Genomic DNA, 18434 nt, shown 5'->3' with positions numbered 1-18434 from the left:
GCTAATGCCGTTTGTGGCCAGCGCTTGTGGTGGGTGGATGCACAGAAGGCATGTCCCTGGGAGCCCCTGGCGCCAGCGAGCCGGGCATCCCACTGCAGCACGCACGTCCAGCACTGCCAACAGCAGGCAGAGAGCCAGGTTGAGCCCTGTGCTGGGATCCATACGCAAATGAGAAATAGATTAAAAATCATAAAACAGGATTGGTGCAATTATATTCCCCCCAAAGAGGCTCTGTCCAGGCAATCATGCCTCCTACGACGACAGGCTGGAAGAAGCAGGAGATGGAGAAGACGACGGTGAGCAGCTCGCAGCCACATGAGTCGCGTAAAGGACCAGACGCCTGTCACATCCAAAGTCAAGAACGGCAGCCAAGAGCCTGATAATGATGTATCAGCACACGAATACGCTTTTTTTTTTTAACCCCTCTCTTTGTAGACCTGCTGAGAACAATGTGAGCGCACAAGCAAAAAGCCCTGCAGCGTCACACAATCTCTCTGTTCAGTCCAGCCAACTACTAGTAAGTGCTTACTATCTCGTGGAACACAGACTGAATAACCTAGGTACCTACCTAGTATTAATTGCTTGCTACAGTTCCAAGCGATATTCGTCACCAGTCAAGATGCATATCAAGGTGGGTGACTAAATCCGGCCAAAACAAACAAGAACAAAACCAACAGAAACAAAACCTCCATCCCCATCCCCTGCTCCTTTCCAACCGCACTAACAAGCGGCTCTGGCTTTTTTGTTCCTGCATTGGCTTCCAGGCCTAAACCGCGACGGGGCACAACCGGCCGGCGCGTGGCGGCGGGGAGGGGTCCGTGGCTGTTTCAACGGCTGCATGTACATAGCACACATAACGGACACATGTACCTGCTACCCGGCACCCAGCGCGCATTGCCGCCAAAAGAAATGCCGCCGGCGCGCCGGGCTGTCCTGGCCGCGCCTGTACTGGCAACTTTTGGCCCCAAGGCCCATATACCTGGATTTTCCGAGCTCTTGCGCCCACTTTTGGCTTGTCATCTGTCATCTACTCCAGACTCCCGCTCCGAGGCCACCGTGCGCCTTGCTAGAAGGGCTAGTGCAAGGTACAGATAGGGCACTTTAGAGTATCACCGAGATGTTGAAATGAGGTATCAAAAGCCGTTTGCCAGCCAGCCAGGCTGTGGGAACAGGGCGCCTCGCCCTTTTTTTGAGTTGCGTCTAGCTGCTCTCTGCCCTCTCTGCCTTGTCGCTTATATATTACTTGTTGCATTAGCACGTACATTCTTAGTCTATTGTCCATGTGCTCTGCTTTGCGCCGGATACCAGCTGCTGCACGGGCACGCAGCGGAATTCAGCCCATCCCATATCATATTCCCGCACAGATTGTATGGCGGTCGCCGGCCACGTTTCTCTTGTGTGGCTGGCGCTAAATTCGCAGATCTGAAACAAAGTGTTTGCTTGGCCGCCTGACCGGGATCCGAGTTGCATCGGGCGAATCTTACTGGACGCCTGCTGGGCCCAAAGCGCCATCACTACTACATACTACATGCGTACAGTACTGTATGCTGTACAGACCACCGCTTGTGTAGTGCAAGCAGCGTTTCCCTCTTATCGGTGTGCTGCTGTTGGTTGTTTCTCGCTTTTGTTGTTTGTTTGCTGCAGCCGACTATTTAAGTGGCTGCAGAAGAAGAAAAAACTTTACATCAGCTGTGTTGGCCCCCTTGCATGTATTAGAAAAAACTTAGTATATTTCTTTCTTTCTTTCTTTTTCTTTCAGCTCTTATCTGTATGTGCCGTTTTCCGCTCTCCCTCCCCTCCCCCCCCCCTTTTTTTGATCTCCAAAAAAAAAAAAAAAAAAAATTCCTCTTCTTCGGTGTCGGCAATGTTCATGACATATGGCATGTAATAGGACATGGTTTCGACCAACGAGGGGGTGATGGAGTCGTTCCACAAGACAACCAGTAATCACGCATCGGTCCACAGCTTCCAGAAGTCTTGGTTAGATGGCCAATCAATCTATCAGGGCGTCGCCGGTCAGGCCAACTGATTCTGCTGAAATTACGGATCGATGGAATCGAGCAGAGCGACAAGTCATCGGTGGTGATAACCGAATCCATCCATCTCTGGTCCAAGGCGACATTCTGTGGCCTAGACCGAACATGGCACGGGGCCCACCCATCGCCCATCATCCACCACCCATCAGCCTGTTTTTATATACCCCGTAACACGTTTGTTCCGAGGCTGCACCGTGGCAGCTTAACTGAGATAGGGGCCCGGCTAGGGCAGACTCTATATACCAGGAGTCTCGGGCATGCTTCCGGTCACCTGCAGGCAAATGCAGCGCGAGTCAACTGTAATTGTACCTGAATATGCATACTTGTGCGTAGTCGTCCATACGAGTGTGTCATGTTAGATACAGAGCGCTTGCGGGTATTACGTGCGGGTACTACAAAGGCGAGATACCCCGAACCCGAACGCTCTGCTGGGATGGGTTCCTTCACACGCCACCCATTGAACAGGGGGCATCTATCGGAAACGCGGAGACGTGGGTATTTGCGAGGTTTACTGCTGGCACCAGTGGTGACAGTACTCACATACTTGTACAGTACTGCATTCATCATGATACGATGAGCCTCCTTGCATTCGTAGCACAGCACAGGCAGTCCTGCATCTTACAAGCAACCTATTTTGTTGACAGGCCATGTTTGTTTCCCCTATCCATAGCTCCTCATCAGTCCATTCCACTCGCCATCTCAACGCCATCCTCTTTCAGACACGTTTTTTAAAGCCTCTCCAGCACAAAAAACTAAACACGGATTCGGAGCAATGCGATCCCCGTAAAACGCTACTAACGCGCGTCTACTCGCCTCTCACTTCTCCATTTCGTCCTCTTCCCACTACTGCACTCCCCATAATAATAACCTTTTCCTCCTATTCAACAACAAAAGGGTTAAAAAAAAAAATGCCGTTGCCCCCAACTCCATACTTACATGACAAGGGGTGGGAACGGCATGCCTTTGAAACGCACTAGCGCTGAGTGGCCGTAACGCCCTAGCCGATTGGCTACCGTGGCCGAGCAGAGAGACTTCAAGGTTGGCTTGAGGCTTACGCCTTATGGTTGGTTTATAAGATACCTTACTTGTACTGCCCAAGTGCCACTACTCGTGTGCAGTACAGTACTCGACTAAGAGGCCGAGCTTGTGTGAAAAATCATTTCAAGATCTGGACCAGGGGTTGCGGTCCGGCAAACTTTCCGTTTTCTCTTTTTTATGGTATTATGCTGGTGGTAAGACTGCCGTTGGGCACTAGCCAAACTCGCCAGCGGTGGACGATTAAGCATACGAGCGTATTGGTGAGCGTATTATTAGCAAGCGTAAGCAGAGCTACGTTAAAATAGTGCAGGGTAAACAGTAAACAGATCAAGCGGCTGACCACATTCACATTCTTGCTGTTGAACACATATAGAAAGAGAGGGGCACGTGAGCTGATGGTAACTCGTGGTAAGGTAAGTAACCAAGAACTATTTTGAAGCTTTGAATATCAAATACAGATACGTAATATGTAATCTTCCCATATATCCGCAACGCAAATCCTAGGGAAGACGATAAGCTCCATAACGATATTCACACGTCAAGCTTTTCGCCAAGCTCAAGCTGCCAAGCAATATTGCAAATAGATTCATGGCACAAAGTGCGGAGTAGTGCATCTAATGCCCCCTATTAGTTGTACAAAATGGCTTCTCACCCCCCCGCCTCCGGGGTAGAACTCGAGTTGCATCGTCAGCTTCAGTGCGGCACTATTCCATCGTACCTATATCAAACAATAATCTCGGAAAGATTACCGCTTTTCTTTTTTCTTCCTTTTTTTTAATATTCAGGTTTTTTTTGAACGGGGCCAAATCAAACAAGGGAAGAGCCGACCGAAGCGGTGTACCCCGTTCTAGAGCCTATTTCATATAACGCCACCAACTATCAAAAAAGCACAAAGGGGGCCAAGGCAAATGAGGCTTTCCACTCGAGGCCATGGCTGTTGTACAAGGCGCACTTGTCTTTCTACCCATGCATAGGTACGTGTATACTTGTACTCCGTTATAGGTAGATGGATAGTAATAGTAATCAACGTCCGGCCATGTGTGTGCTAATATCGAGCCCCCCGCAATTACTTCCATTCAATTTTCCTCCCCCTCTTCCCCTGGTCTTGGAATCAGGTGAGAGAATGTCATTCCTCATATAGCAGACAGCTGATATGGGCCCACGCTTGAGCTTCCCCTGTCTGCCAGGCGCTGGGAACGGCGCCAAGAGCCCACATGTGCGCGCTGGGTTGTTTTTTTCCTGGGTGCCGAATAGCGAGGGTATTCGCGTATGGTCGTCAAGTATAAGTAGTGTGTAGTGGTTCAAGCGCGCTTATAAGAGAGAGGTATTCTCTCCAAATAATATACCGAGAGTTACAGATACTAAGTGCGCAGAGGATAGACTTGGACATGTTGACATGATCAAACCCACTACGTACACAGATTATATGGAATCCAAGATCTCTACACCTAAAAGATAAATGAGCAAAGAGGCCCGAGCAATAGCAACTCCTTCACCTCTCCTCTCCAATATAAAATAGGAAGGCAATAGTAACCTCACAAATCGAAGAATGCTCCCACTCAGACAAAATATGCCCATAAACAGATACGCTCATAAGGTATGAGCTATAACTCCACACATATGATAATATCACAGAGAGATGTGTGCAAGCCTTGCGCATGTATGGAGTAAATGCATGTGAGATACTGCCATTATCAGATATACATCTAATAATAGCCGTGCTTTAGTAAGTACTAGCCCCAATCTTAGGGTGTGAACCTCAAAAGAGGACCAATTAGGAAGTTGGAATTGATCGGCGCTGTGCATTTTCGTTGATCCTACCAAATCTGTAGTTTTAGCGTCACGACGCAGCTTCATAAGGTAAGCACTTCGCTTCCAGGCTATTACCGGCCTGCCTAGCCTGGCCAAAGACTAGTCTATTCGTCTTACTTGAGGCTCTCTGTTACCGACGTTGAGTGGTAAGCCTAGGATACTAAAGACCTATGTTGTTGCGGGTAATCAAGTTACTGACATACATGGCTTGGCAACGGAAATGCTACATCTAAGTACTATAATTCCTTTCAGTCAACTGCAAATTCTACTATTCAATACTACCTGCTATCTATAGATTCGTTTCTTCAACCCTTGAGCCAACGGTACGGCCCGAATTGTTTTCATTCCACCAATCTGACGACGAACTGAATGGATCATTCTCATACGTGCCAGTGCAAACATTTATACGGAGTGGGCGAGCAGCAAAGCCGCCAGAAAAAGTAAATGCCAAAAAGAGATAGCTATGAATCCCATGTTTGTATGGTAGGGGGATTATTTGTTAAATTTGAGGCTCTAAGAGCGTCTGACATTTAACAAACTGTCTCCTGGTATAGGGTATGAATTTGTCAGGGCATTACTACAAGTCACATAAGCTTAGTGAAAATAGCGTCTTTATTTCATGATATTTTGCTGAGGTTGTATTACCCCTCAATAAATTAGAGCATAAGCTCAAGCAATCGATATTTCTGCTACAAACTGCTTCCATGCTCATCCTCTCTGGGGAAGCAAGTAGCAACCTCAAGCTTGCCAGTCTCCTCATCAGCATGGAATGAAAGCACAACAGATGCTCCGTAATTAAGTGGATTGCCCTCGAACACAACCAGATCCTTGCTCTTATCAAGCCCCAGAATGGACTCGACATTTGAACTCACAAGCCTAACGGCATCATCCTGACTGATATGAGCGTACTTTGCAGCCCAGCTGGCCTCGGGAAGTAGATCATGAACACGATAATCTACTGGCATTGCTGCATATTCAAGTAATATTGTGAGCCAAGGTTTTTCTTTTCAACAGAAAATAGATGTCTTGGGTGAAAACTTACCAGTCTCGAAAATAGCCAATGCAAATGTGACACCGGCTTCCTTGAGGTAGCTAGCGACGCTTCTGGTGAGAGGAGGTCCAACCACCGCGTCGCTGTCGCGGAAAACATCGGGAGCGGGCCTATTCTCTGACAGAATTACGCTGATGTTGGCAGCAGCAAGATCTTTGGCCACCTTGTCAAGCATGTTAGCACCTGATTCTCTCAATCTGTATTTGCTGCGAGGTTATAAGGATATACTTACATATGGTGCTTCCTTGCCGCCCAATATCACGAGATTGGTGTCGGGAAAGTCCTTTTTGATGAGAATCAACTGAGAAATATCATACTGCGGGACCAAGAAATGTCAGCTGGCACCATTCATTCAAGAGCATTTGCAGCTCGGATTCACTTTACCTTGTTGTTGCAGTTTACAACGAGCGGTAGTTTACCGGCGGCTACTCGCCCGTACACAGTCTCATTATTCTTGCCCTTCCCGTCCTCCAGCATCTTACGAAGACGGTGAACCCCATTGCTGACCGTGCCCTCCGACTGCTTGGTGATATCACCAAGGGCCAAATGAAGAGCCACATCTCCCCGAACAATAGCCCCGTTCGTAAGACTCTTCTTCCCACTCGTGAGGAATTCGACGCTGACGCCCTGAACGAAGCCAGAGGCATCTGCTACCGGGAGCGAAATGGCTCTGGTTACTCCTCCGAGGCGCGCCCTCGCAAATTCCTTCCCGTCAAGCCAAAGCCCGTATTTGGCATAAACCAAGCTCTCAGGGTCTCCAATTCTCTGGCTCGAGGCTTGCCCGTCACCTGTACCTTCATCCGTGGCAATTTCGGTCATACCTAAAGCTCGGGTGACGGCTGTTAATCCTGGCAAGACATGGCCATTGTGCAGAGACAGATGGATAACCTTCTTTCCCTTTGCCTTGCATTTATTCTCTGCTTCTGTGCATGAAGCTGCCGAACCGAAACATGAGACCTCTCCGTCCTCAACGACGAGCTTGAGAGGCTCATTGTTACCCTGTGCCACTGAGGCCGCTAGCTCCGGATAGTTGTCAACAAAGGCCTTCTGAATGCCATCAATAATGAAGCCCTGGCCTGCCTCATACGCTTGCGAGCATGTCTGTTCTCTTTCCGCATCCGAGACCTCATACCGCATCTGTGGTTCAAAAGAGACGTTTGTATCTTCGGTGCGGGCCGCAGTAAAAGTCGTGTCCATGCTCTCTTTAACCTGAGCTTCGTCTAACTGGGCTCGTCCATCAATGAAGACCTGTAGAGGTGTTGCGCCGATTGACAGAGGGTGAGAATCCCATACAACAATGTCTGCATCGAAGCCAGGCCTGCAGTATCCAATGCGGAAGTCAAGATCAATTGCCTTTGCGGGCACGGAAGTGATCGACTGAAGGGCCTTTTCCTCTGGAAGCTTGAAGGCGTGACCGATGGCTGCCTGAGAAGCCAGATACTTGGCATTCGTCAAGCCAATCGAGTGATCAGACTTGTACGCTACGGGAATGCCGTTTTTATCTAGGATGTGTCCTGCATATAGGCTTGGAGAGTATGCCTCTGATTTGTATAGACTGAACTCTGCAAATATCGCAACAGTCACGTTGTCACCCTGCTCCTTGAGCAAATTGGGCACTTTCCAGGCTTCAGTCGCATGATGGAACCCGGAGACCCTATACCCAAACTCATGGCTAATCCGAAGCATGGTCTCTAGATCCTCCGGCTCATAGTTATGGTTCTGCACAATGACCTGTCCTCGAAGAATGGCCACCGTTGATTCGAGATCCAGTTGAAACGGAAACTTCCCATGACGATGGACGAAGTCAGCCTTGCGGCCTTGACGCCAGTTGTGGGCCTCGAAGATAGCAGAGCAGTAATCATCCTGCTTTTCCTTTAATTCCCTGGCTTTTTGCAAGTGCTCCCGCAAGTGCCAGGCATTGCCCAGCCGAGTATACCCATAAGTACGCTTTGGGTTTTCGCCAAATGCAAACTTCATATACCGACGCCGCTCGTCTACAGGGATTCCCCTCTCAAGGAGGATGTCTTCGACAACGGGCTCGGAATGCTCTCCAGAGTAGAGTGAATTCTTGACGGGGACACCCTCACCAGCAATGAGGTTTGCCGAGCCTGGAATGAGGAGCGAAGACGTGACACCGCCGGATAGGACCAGTGTGGCGGCTTCGTCATAGGCTTTTAGAGCATCAATCGCACGCACGCTCGGAGTGAATGCTTTGGTATCAGGATTTACCTCGTTTGTGTCATCGGTCATCTCGGCAGCAGGCCAGGCCATGAGGAAATGATGAGAGTGCATATCCACGAGCCCAGGAGTGACATACCGACCATGAACATCGTGCTCCACGACTTCTTCATTCGAAATGACTTTGAGGTTGTCCGCAGTCTTGTGAATAGCTTCAATAACACCCTTGGAAAAGACAATGTCCACAGCGTACGGAATGAAAGCCTCGCCGTCGAACAACGTCGCATTCTTCAGAACAGTAACCCCGGTCTGGCCATTGGTTTGTGACCACCGCGGATTGCTATTTCTAGAACCAGGCTCAGGCCTGCCGGGCACCCTATCCAGCCCTCGGCACTGGGCCAAGGACTCTTCAAACTGCTGCAGCAGCCTCGGCGAGACCTTGCCATCTTCCCGCGGCCGAGTTCGATACTGGCGATCAACCGCAAAGCACAACCAGAGCACACCTGCGGCCACCACAAAGCTTAGTCCCGTTCTGATGGAAAGGACGCTCCGCATGAACAGACGCCGCCGCCGACGTGATTGCCTGGGATACGCGGGGACCTGATATGGCGGCGGCTCTAGCGAGCATGAATCTCCGCTCTGGAGCAGCCTTTTTTCAGCCCCCTCATCCATGCGGTGTGATGTGATATGATGGGAAATACGGTACGATATATGATACGGCGGGCAGGAACACGGGCGCGTCGCAATGCCAGGGACCTGTATTCACGCCAATGCGAACGCGAAGCGCCTGCTAATTCGTAGTCGTGGCAGCAATTGCCACTCAGAAAGCAACTCAGAACGTAAGAATGCAGCCAGCAAGGCTGCGTGGTGGCCGTGTTGAGATGCAAGGAAGCTCTTTCTTGCTCTCCCCTCGAGGCCTTTGCTGCTTCGTCGTAAGCAGCTGCGTCAGACAAATATAGTAAGTAAACAACGCCAGCACCCAGATCCGAGTATGGGCCTTACTAACCCGTAAAGCGACGGCGCCCTAGAACTTTTGTTGCCGTTCATGTCCACTTCCGGGATAGGCAGCAAGCTCGCCGCAAAAGCTATTCCGCTTCAGTGGCGCGTTGCGGGGGGACCTGAAGAGAAGCGAGCCGTTTGCCTTGCAACCGCCCCCTGAGTCGCCCGAGGCGACGTGTTTGGTTGCAACGCCTGCCTTTCTATCCAGCGCAATTTGCGACAAGAGACGGATCCCCGAGGATGCGTGGAGGAGGACGGAATGGTGCTTGTAGCAGCATGTATCTGCCATATTTGCAGAATCGATGCTTCCGAGGAACGATGCCTCGTCGTACCGCGTGCGAACTGCTGGCTCGGGCACATGGTACTCTTGCTGCTTATCGGTGTGCGGGTGAATACCTCGACTCCTCGACTACAGCGAGTAGCAGGTACCTGCTGGGTAGGCGCCTAGCACTAGCATTTACTGGCCGGCCCGTGCCGACGCTTGGCCGCGCTCCACGCTGATTTGAACGTCCACGGGTGCGATAGACTGCGTACTACTACAAGGTAGCAAATCAGTGAGACACGACAGAATTCATACATGTACATACGCATGTATAGGACGGTGCTTACTGCATACCCAAATTGCGCCATTGGAGGTCAATACCCTTGCTGTGGCCGGCCATGGGCTGGGGTTTGAGAGTCGCCGTCCTCAAAATCAGACGATGGCGTTTTCCCCCCTTGGCGCACAAGCAAAAGGCTGAAACGGTCGCTTGTAGCCGATCCTCCTTTTCGCGCTCTGTTTGCCTGCGGTACTAAAGCGGTCTGATGCTCTCTTCGGCTTGTGGGGGTATGTCAGAGTCGAACCTTGAACTTGCCTGTAACTGCTAGAGAGCAATGATAGAGATGAGAAATCTGAAGAGGCGACGTTAAATATAAGAAAATAATAATAATGGAATGCGGTCTATCTCAGTAAAATCGCCGAGATGTCTCTTTGCTTGCATCTCGAGAAGAACATTTTTAGCCTGTTTCTGATATCCTCCGCGCCAAAGGCTCGTTGACCTTGCCAATACTAGCAGTAACCATTGAAACTCCAACAAATCATCAACACAGGGCTGTAACCAAATGCCAAGTTAAATGACCCAGTCGCTCAGCCGTCCAATGTCTATCGAAGGCCGTCCAGCGACGTACTTTTCTCATCGTTTTCCCGTCTAATCTCTCTTTTCTCTTCCTCCTATGACGATAGACAAATATGTCCGAGACCCAGATAAATGCTAGGCTGTGGCTCTCGCTATTTTCCCTTCATGTACAATTATGCTTGATTGTCATTTTTATTTTTTTATTTTTTTAAACTTTTTTTTTTTTTTTTTTTTTTTTTTTTTTTTTTTCAGTTTCGCATCTGCCGCCTCCTTCTCTGGCTTTGTGACGTTTCTCCATCTTCGTCGTCATCGTTATCTGAAAGGTCTTCTGGATTTCTGAGGCCTCTTCCTCTGTCATTTCCTTTCTTGATTGAAATGATGCAGCCTTGCTCTTTCAAACGTTTAGCCAAACTGCTGCTGGCTACCATGCCAGGAAATTCTTTGGCGCTGTAAACTTTGAAAGGTTCACTTTTGATCTCTGCTAAGATGGGAAAGTGTCGAACAGATCCAGCGCGGCCAGGATCTATCATCATCAGTGTAAATTTTAATCGGAACGAGCCCGGAGTACGACATGAAAGATCGGAGAAGCAGAAGAAGCAACCTTCCTTTCCATTCTCGTCCTGCCCCACAAACGGCGTCGAAACAAGAGAACCCATCAACCGTCGTTGATGTTGGTATTCTTCCGGCATGTAAGAAGAATCGCGCTCTCCTGATTCGTCGAATATGGCGCAGCTCATGACATAGCTCTCGTACCGTAGGTAGACCCTGACATCCTCTTGGGTGAGATTTGGGTTTGTAACAATGAGTTCCACAATCGGAGGCGGGTCAATGACTCTTCGATCTCTATCGCCGAATCCGCAAGCTCGGGCTGCGTTTGGCTGTTGGCGCATTTTGAGCTCAAAGCTAATGTCGCTCAAGAATTGGGCCTTATTTGAATTCAGCAAGTTGGGCACTTTGACCGGGGTGGCTTCTGCGCTCTTCGGACTGTAAAATGACGATTGAGCTACTGGCCTTGAGGGCTCTGGCTGAAGCGTTGATTCCATCATGGGTGTATCTTGGTCGTATCTTGGACTATAAGATGGTGTGTTGCTGCCCTCTGGTTCCCTAAAAGATTGTGGTGGTGGCAGCGGACGGTTCATGTGGTTCGTATTGGAGGGAAACTGAGATAATCGACGGTCAGCAGAACCGTCGAGCCTCCCAGGCGCCACTGGCGGCAACATCTGAGGCGGTTGGACCGTGTCTGCCATCTGATGGTTCGGATAGTTCTGGTGAGTGACGGGTCCGGTATTGGGGACATGTGAAGGAGAAGTTAGGGGAGATGAGGTGCTAGGGCCGGCATTATTGTGAGGATAAGATGGCGGCCGAAAATATTGAGGGTGGTCTTGAGAGGGAGGTCGAAAGTTGTCTGGCGCGTAAGGAACTCCTGCAAGTAGGCCTTGTGGAGGAGGCAATCGCTGTGCTCCCAAGGCGGGGTTTGCAGAATAGTGACCCAGGCCGCCATGATCTGGCATGCGAGGCATATTGTCTAGCCCGTTGGGATTTCTAACATCCATTTCACCGGCGAAGCCCGAAAGTCTTGCTGCTGGATTATGATGGCCTGATAAGCTGTCTTGGGCGCGCCCTGGAGCCGAAGACATAATCAGCTCTGTTCCAGGACAAGCAGCAGAAAGAGAGAAGAAATGCAATGGTGGAAGGCTGGTGTGGACAAATAGCAGTAGCAACAATGCAATGTCGGCAGCTAAAAGTAGTAGTGCTGGTAGTAGTATATTAAGGCCAGCGCACCCTAGCTCAAGAGCGGACACCCAGACGAGCCAATGCAGTTCTGGTTAGAGATCTCCCAGACCCTCATTCCAGGGCTCAATCGGGATGAGTTCTTGAACCAGGTAGAGGGAACTGCAAGCTGCATGCCTGCAACCAAGATCGTTGCTGGCGTGGGTGGAGGCGGATGGATATGTACGTGTGTGTGGATGCGGGGCACCAAGGAGGAGTGTGTGTATATAGCTACTACTAGTACTCAGATTTGGCGACCGGGACAAGCGCGATGTTTCGGTTCGGCTGGGCTGCCCTCGTGAAAGTTGAGCGCAGTGCTGGCGTTGGGCGGCAGCAAGATATACCACCTAGTTGACAGGCACCGTGTGTTGATCCAAGTTTCTCCGCTTCACGTCAACCGCAGCAGAAGAGAAGCACAAGCAGGGAGGGGGGCTATACATGTGCATTCGTACGATCCGGGTTGTCGATGTGCCTCCTGCTTGTACATCGTAGGCCGACTACGGTCCCTTGTGAGACAAAAGACGCGCCGCCCCGATAACGAGAAGGTAAAAAGAGGCTGCTGCCGGCCGTATGGACCAAACTCTGACCGGGGAGAAACCTGAGAATAAAGGGCACGCTAGTATACTAAAAACAGTGTTGCCAAAAGAGAGAGAGTTGGCAAGCGACCTCTGTTGCTTAACTAGGAGCACTGAGCGACGTGTTGGTGCCAAAAAGCTGTGCTCGTGGGGGAGAAAAGACGCCCTCCAGCCTTGTTGACCAAGAAAGCGGTGAATAGGAGAGAAGGCGACGCCGCAACGACTACCGCTACTAGTAGCAATTGATATTTCGGGCCTCTTGTAGCTCTAAACAGCCCCAGGGAAGCAGGTGCTACAAGGGTAGACGAGGAGAAGACGGAGTGGGGAGAGCGGAAGAAGAGATACGGAAAAGCAAGTAAAATGCCGGCGTGCCAAGGGCCATGGCAGGTAGGATTAGTGCCAGTTGTCGAGAGCGTCGGCGCAGGAGGACGAGAGATGCTCGATAGCGAGTCCGTACTTGGGACGTTTGGCCAACACCCTATATCGAGCACGCGAAGAGCGTAAGTCTCTCTCTGCTTGTATTTGTACGAGTGCATGCTCCAAAAGGGCCAACATAAGAGAAGCCCTGTACGTGGTGCTCCGCAGACACGCCGCAGAAACAATAATGAGACCACCCGCGCGAGCAGCCCAGCCGGGGGTAGCCAATTGGCGTTGACCAGGGGGGAGTGGACACAAGTCACAACTGACAGATCTTATTCCCACAGGGCGGAGACGCATCCTCCCATGTCACAGCATGGCTGATGTGGCGGTGGGTGAATCCGAATCGCTGGGGCCGCTGCGGCTTATTGCGCGTTGAATCCGCTAGGCGAGCTCTGATGATGCCGACCTCTGTTCGCTCATGTGTGACGTATGAAGTAGGCATTGGTATCACGGCCAAAGATGCTCTAAACAGCGCACCCGTACGACTAGTACTGCTAGCTCCGTACCTCTCACTCTCACAAATATGCGTCTCCCGCCTTTGAGGCGACGGAGATGTGGCGCCAATTATTTCAGCGGCCGTGCAATGATCCTGTTTTCGAGCATGTGGCACTGAGAATGGGGCAAGCAACTGTGCCCTCTCTAGGCTGCAGCGCTGGGCTAACTTTCAAGTTGCAGCTCAAGACGTAAAGCAGGGATGGTTGGCTGGCTGTTGGTGGCTTCGAGGACGAAACATAGGCCAATTCCAAGGGAGGCTGGGCTCCTGAAAATGCCCCGATAGAATATAATTCTTAGGTGGGCTATCTATCTATCTGCAAGCATTGCATGGCCAGGCCAGCCTCATGCGCGTAGGAGACGAAGATGCCGGCTTAAAGTCTCTGGATACTCGACATGGGCATCAGCATAGTTTATTCCGCTGCACTGCTCAGCATTGAGGATTAAGATCTAAGCATCCGGACGTACCACGGGCTACTGCCGTCTAAGAGTCCTCGATCCGGTCGAGACACGGTCCCGAGGGAAGAGACTCTTTGAGTTGGCGGATGCCCTGCAACCTAGCACTCTATGTGCTTGTGCAGGCAGGACGGTCATGGGGTGGGCAGCGCGGCTTGAGGACAGTTCTCTGCCCTTGGCCATCTCGAGCATGAGTATGGTACTTGATATGGAGTACTCTGCGGTTGGGCCACGTTTCGGTGTGATGGGGGGTGATTCCCTCTTTTCAGCGTGGAAAAAGTGGTCTGTGCTGCTCTTGGCCAGCTTCGACTCGGCAAAGCTAAGCTACGAAGGATTCGGTGCCACCAGTTCGCGATATCGTAGCAGCGAGAGAAGAAGCGATAACCGTCTGACAATATGGCCGCCAGGGGGATCGTTTCTCTTCCATGGTCCCGGCCAGCCTCGCAGACAGCTGGTGGCAAGGCACGCCATGTGCAAGAATTTTGCACAGCGTAGAACTGCAGAGTCGCATCCACAATGCATGAATGAGCACACCGACGCGTATCGTGTCTGCGCCATGGATATTATTAATGCCACCGCTCACATGGCACTGGTATCTTGACGGGGGTCTTTTCTTCTTTTTTTCTTTTCTTTTTTCTTTTTTGTTGGCGCCTACACATGTCAATTCGCTGTGGTGCAAGTCACACTCGTTAAGGAACATGAAGCGAAGGCGAGGGGCTAGGCAATCCATGAAGTTCTAGAGGACAATCCTTGCAACTGTTGGATTCTGCTCTCAGCCTTTTCATCTCCCTCCTGTTTCTTGACCCCCTTTGGTTTACCGTGCGGAGGATGGATCGGCCGTTACTTGCAGGGCCTAGCCCAACCGAATCGCAAGTACCTGTGACAGCCGTACGTAAAAGAAGGTGCCTGCTCCTGGAAGGTTCTTGACAACACTTGCCTCGTGCAGGTGCAGATTCAATGGAAGGAGGAAGGGGGTTGGAAAACAAGAGATTGGAAGAGCTGATTCCCTTTTGGAGCTCTCGGCTAATACTATGAGACCGTAGTATTGCTATCAGCCTGGAGGTTAGTAGGGCTAGTAGTACCTGTAACCGGGTATTAGGTACGGAGTACTAGTGGTACTAAGTTAGAGGAGGCATGTGGGAAGGTACCCACTACCTAGCGCTAGCCGTTAAGTTCCCGTGTAAGGTACGTAAAATTCAAGCTCATTCTTGCGATGAATCCAAGTTGCTGTACCTCGAGCTAGGAGGCGCTTCTCAAGAATCTACAGGTAGGTAGGTACATAGGTACCTAAAGCGCCTGACATTTTAGGTGCTCAGCAAGTAAGGTACTACTAGGTAGGTAGGTATTATCTACTACTAAAGTGCTCAGTAGTATTGAGTACCTGTTTCAGCTGGATGCTAGGGAGCTGCTTGGATAATGCTCCTCGCAGCTTCTTGCGCTGCAAGCCTACACCTGTACCTGTACCTGTACAAGCCAGGGGTAGGCTTGGTATTGCGCATCTAGCATCGGATATCGTCCGTAGAGCTGAACCTGTTTCCATGTCGCGACAGGCCATATTAGTACCATGCTTGTGACGTGGTACCTAATACTACGGTATACATACTACGTACTAAATATAGGGCAACCTATAACCGACTCTCTTACTGCCTTATAATGGAGAAAGTGCTGCGGGGTACCACTACGGAATACCACGTATGTACCTTAGGACCCAGGTCGGTTCTGACAATAGTAGTACTAAGGTAGGAAACTACCTCTACTAGCACTTCCTTATGCATGATGCTGAAGCAGAAACTGCATCTTGATCCTTCTCATGGCAGCATCGCGCCATGGCCCTTGCGAGGGCGACTCGCAGCAGCGCCATTGACACCACTAGCACTATTCCGTGCTACTGCCTAGACGGCTACAGGCAGATCGTCTCTGGTTGACAGCCTCTATTCGCGAGGAGCGGGCCTAGTGCCCAGATGTGCAGATTCATGCTACTGCTAGCCGTATCCACCTGGTGTGCGTTTTGCTGCCACGCCAGAATGCCTGTCCATCCGCCGGCACTTGCGTCTCGTCATCGGACTCCCTTCCGGCCTCTCACCGCCAATCCAGGCCCTTTGCTTTTGATAGCACCTGGCCTGGTGCGGCAGCAGCAGCACTGTACAGCACTTTCTGTATAAATAAGGTACAGAGCAAGGTACCGGCGCCAGTGGATATCACCCGCACTGCATTTGCCTGGCTGCTTATCTAATAGCTCCAGGAGCACCGCTATTATACGAAGTATCCAGTAATGGCGCGCAAATGGCTTCGACAAGCTCCGCTGCGCTTGTGTATCGGGCATCGCAGCTCGGCGCAGATTGGGAATGGATCGATTCTTCCCGCTGCACCCTCTTGGGCCACATTCGGAGCTGCCAATGACAGGTCGGCGCATCTACTTGCGGTGCAGAGGCTGCTGACCTCGTCTAGCCGTGACATGCCGCCGAATGGGGATATCAACTCGACTCTTTTGCTCTCGCTTGTCGGCCGCCGCCGTCGAGGCTCCGCACCTGCTGGACGCGGCGCTTGTTGCTTGTTGCAGACTCCGGCCAAGCTCTCCATGTGCAGATGAGCAGTCAACTGATCTCACTTTACCCCGGGCAAATGCGCGAGCTCTAAGCACAGGCTCGCTGTGGCTTTGTGTGAAGAGCGGCCAAGTGGCGACGCTCTGTTTTCCGGCAATGGCCGAGACACCAGCTCCAACAAGGCTGAACGAGACAGTGTCTTAGACCCGGCCCTTGGCCAAGCAGAGACAGCACTGAGCCACCGGCCTTGTCAATCAATACGAGCTTTCGTTGCAAAGTTGCTCCTGTTTCTGCGTCTGGTCCTGCTCATGGGCATCCCTTTTGGCTTCTCCCCGTTAGCGCTCGCGTTTTCACTCTAGTTGCCAAGAACCGGGCCCGTGGATTTGCTTGCCCGGGCTGGCTCGCCATCCCCGTCCTCACGCTGGTGTGCAAAAGCACAGCTATGGAGCAGTGCTCCATCCAAGTCCAGCCTGCAAGTGGAAAGGTGCGTTCGAGGCCGCATAATGTGGCCTCCCCTGGCCGGCCTCTTCGAGCTTTGCTGGGCAGCCTTGCCCACAAGACTTCGTTGCATCGTCCCGTCTTTCGCTTCCCGCTTTCCGTCTTCCCCGGCGAGAAAAGAGGCCCTTTCGAGTAGGCTACGGGGCCAGGGACTGTTTTGCTGTGGAGTTTTAGGCGGAGAAGTGTGCCACGGCAGCCAACCCGTGAACTCGAGTTGCTTGTCTTCAAACTGGGACGGGCTTGAAGAGTTATCGACATGTCTCACACACCCTCTTCAAAAGTGGGAGCTAATGTAAATGGCTGCTTGCTGTCTTCCCCCCCCTTCCATACATTCCACGAAAAATTTCCTGGCGCGCCCGCATGTCTCACCCATAAAACCACACACACGTGTCTCTATTTGTGGTTGTATAATGCACTACCAGTGATATCAGCCCGCCACTCATCACAAGACGGCACCAATAAGCTTGTTACATCGCCTCGGTGGCCGATACTCATGCCTACTGGCTCGCCTCAGACCAGCTGAGACTTCGCATTGAACATCATGAGAATTTTGCCAAGTCGACGTGACTTGAAGGGTCATGAAGGCATAGCGTTGCGTAAATTACATACACTATAAATGCCATCATCTTTCTGCATACCCATGCGAGCTCCACGCAAAGTATAGCTCACTTGTCGATGGCTAGCTGTATCCCACCGACAGCCTCTTTTTCCATTGGCGTGGTGCTTTTTGTTATTTTCTTCTTCTCTGATTTTCTCCCTCAATGCCAGTATTACTTAGTGGATTAGGAAAGCAGCCACCAACCAGCCAACGAATCGCTCAGTAAGTAGGCTTTGACACTTGAATTGAAGCTCCAGGAAGTTCTTCATGGGGCTATTGGTGGTGCTGACCGGTCACGGAGACGAAGACTTGGTAATCTAAGACAGTATTGAGGTGTGGCAGATGCTTACAGCGCCCGCAAGCAGCAGTCTTCTATTCTCAACGCCTTGGGGTCCAAAAAAGCCCCTTTTTTACTGCCTGGGCAAAGAGTCCTTTGAACTGCCTATTCGGTATGCATTATCGAAAACTATTATAGGCCTTCAGTTGAAATCGCACCGTTATATCCAACTCTTTTGTTAAACAGTGTGCAGAATATACTTCCTAGATGACCAACTTTGTATGATCTCATTTTGACATATACATACCTGCACGCAAATGCGCCAAAAACACAAGAGCCGGTCGAGTAGATCTGCCGATCCCAGAAAAAGGCAGTGGAACAGGAGCACTAGTCATGGCACCACTGGAACCCGCTTGCTCTTCGCTGCTCCCTCTCTCAAGTCCACATTTGAGATGGTTAGCTGCCATGTATCAAATTCACCTTCACATACCGCCAGCAAGTGGTCTGGAAGTTGGAATCTCTGACAGCATACTATTATCTCACCGGGAAGGGGGGGCGCTTTACTTCAACCAGGCC

The 18434-nt window shown here is 50.9% G+C and overlaps 4 protein-coding genes across 4 annotated transcripts; 2 read left to right on the top strand and 2 right to left on the bottom strand.

Annotated features, from left to right (window-relative positions):
• Positions 1–909: 909 nt before the first annotated feature.
• On the top strand, positions 910–2029 carry TrAFT101_001740 (uncharacterized protein; the record flags this gene model as incomplete). Its single annotated transcript, XM_066126403.1, has 2 exons — positions 910–1056; positions 1892–2029. 2 exons carry the CDS (start codon positions 910–912, stop codon positions 2027–2029), a joined length of 285 nt encoding a protein of 94 aa, XP_065982504.1.
• Positions 2030–5575: 3546 nt separating this feature from the next.
• Positions 5576–8787, bottom strand: TrAFT101_001739 (uncharacterized protein; the record flags this gene model as incomplete). The annotated part of the gene is made up of 4 exons (XM_024909601.2): positions 5576–5853; positions 5929–6100; positions 6170–6253; positions 6322–8787. 4 exons carry the CDS (start codon positions 8785–8787, stop codon positions 5576–5578), a joined length of 3000 nt encoding a protein of 999 aa, XP_024762864.2.
• Positions 8788–10477: 1690 nt separating this feature from the next.
• Positions 10478–11866, bottom strand: TrAFT101_001738 (uncharacterized protein; the record flags this gene model as incomplete). The annotated part of the gene is made up of 1 exon (XM_024907784.2): positions 10478–11866. The coding sequence occupies one exon, from the start codon at positions 11864–11866 to the stop codon at positions 10478–10480; it is 1389 nt and encodes a 462-aa protein (XP_024762863.2).
• A 2212-nt stretch (positions 11867–14078) lies between these two features.
• TrAFT101_001737 (uncharacterized protein) lies at positions 14079–14543 on the top strand (the record flags this gene model as incomplete). Its single annotated transcript, XM_066126402.1, has 1 exon — positions 14079–14543. The coding sequence occupies one exon, from the start codon at positions 14079–14081 to the stop codon at positions 14541–14543; it is 465 nt and encodes a 154-aa protein (XP_065982503.1).
• Positions 14544–18434: the final 3891 nt, after the last annotated feature.

The sequence above is a fragment of the Trichoderma asperellum genome, chromosome 1, assembly GCF_020647865.1.
Source record: "Trichoderma asperellum chromosome 1, complete sequence".
In the NCBI taxonomy this organism is placed as follows: Eukaryota; Fungi; Ascomycota; class Sordariomycetes; order Hypocreales; family Hypocreaceae; genus Trichoderma; species Trichoderma asperellum.
Note: the sequence above shows the minus strand (reverse complement) of the source record. Positions and strands in the feature narration are given on the sequence as shown.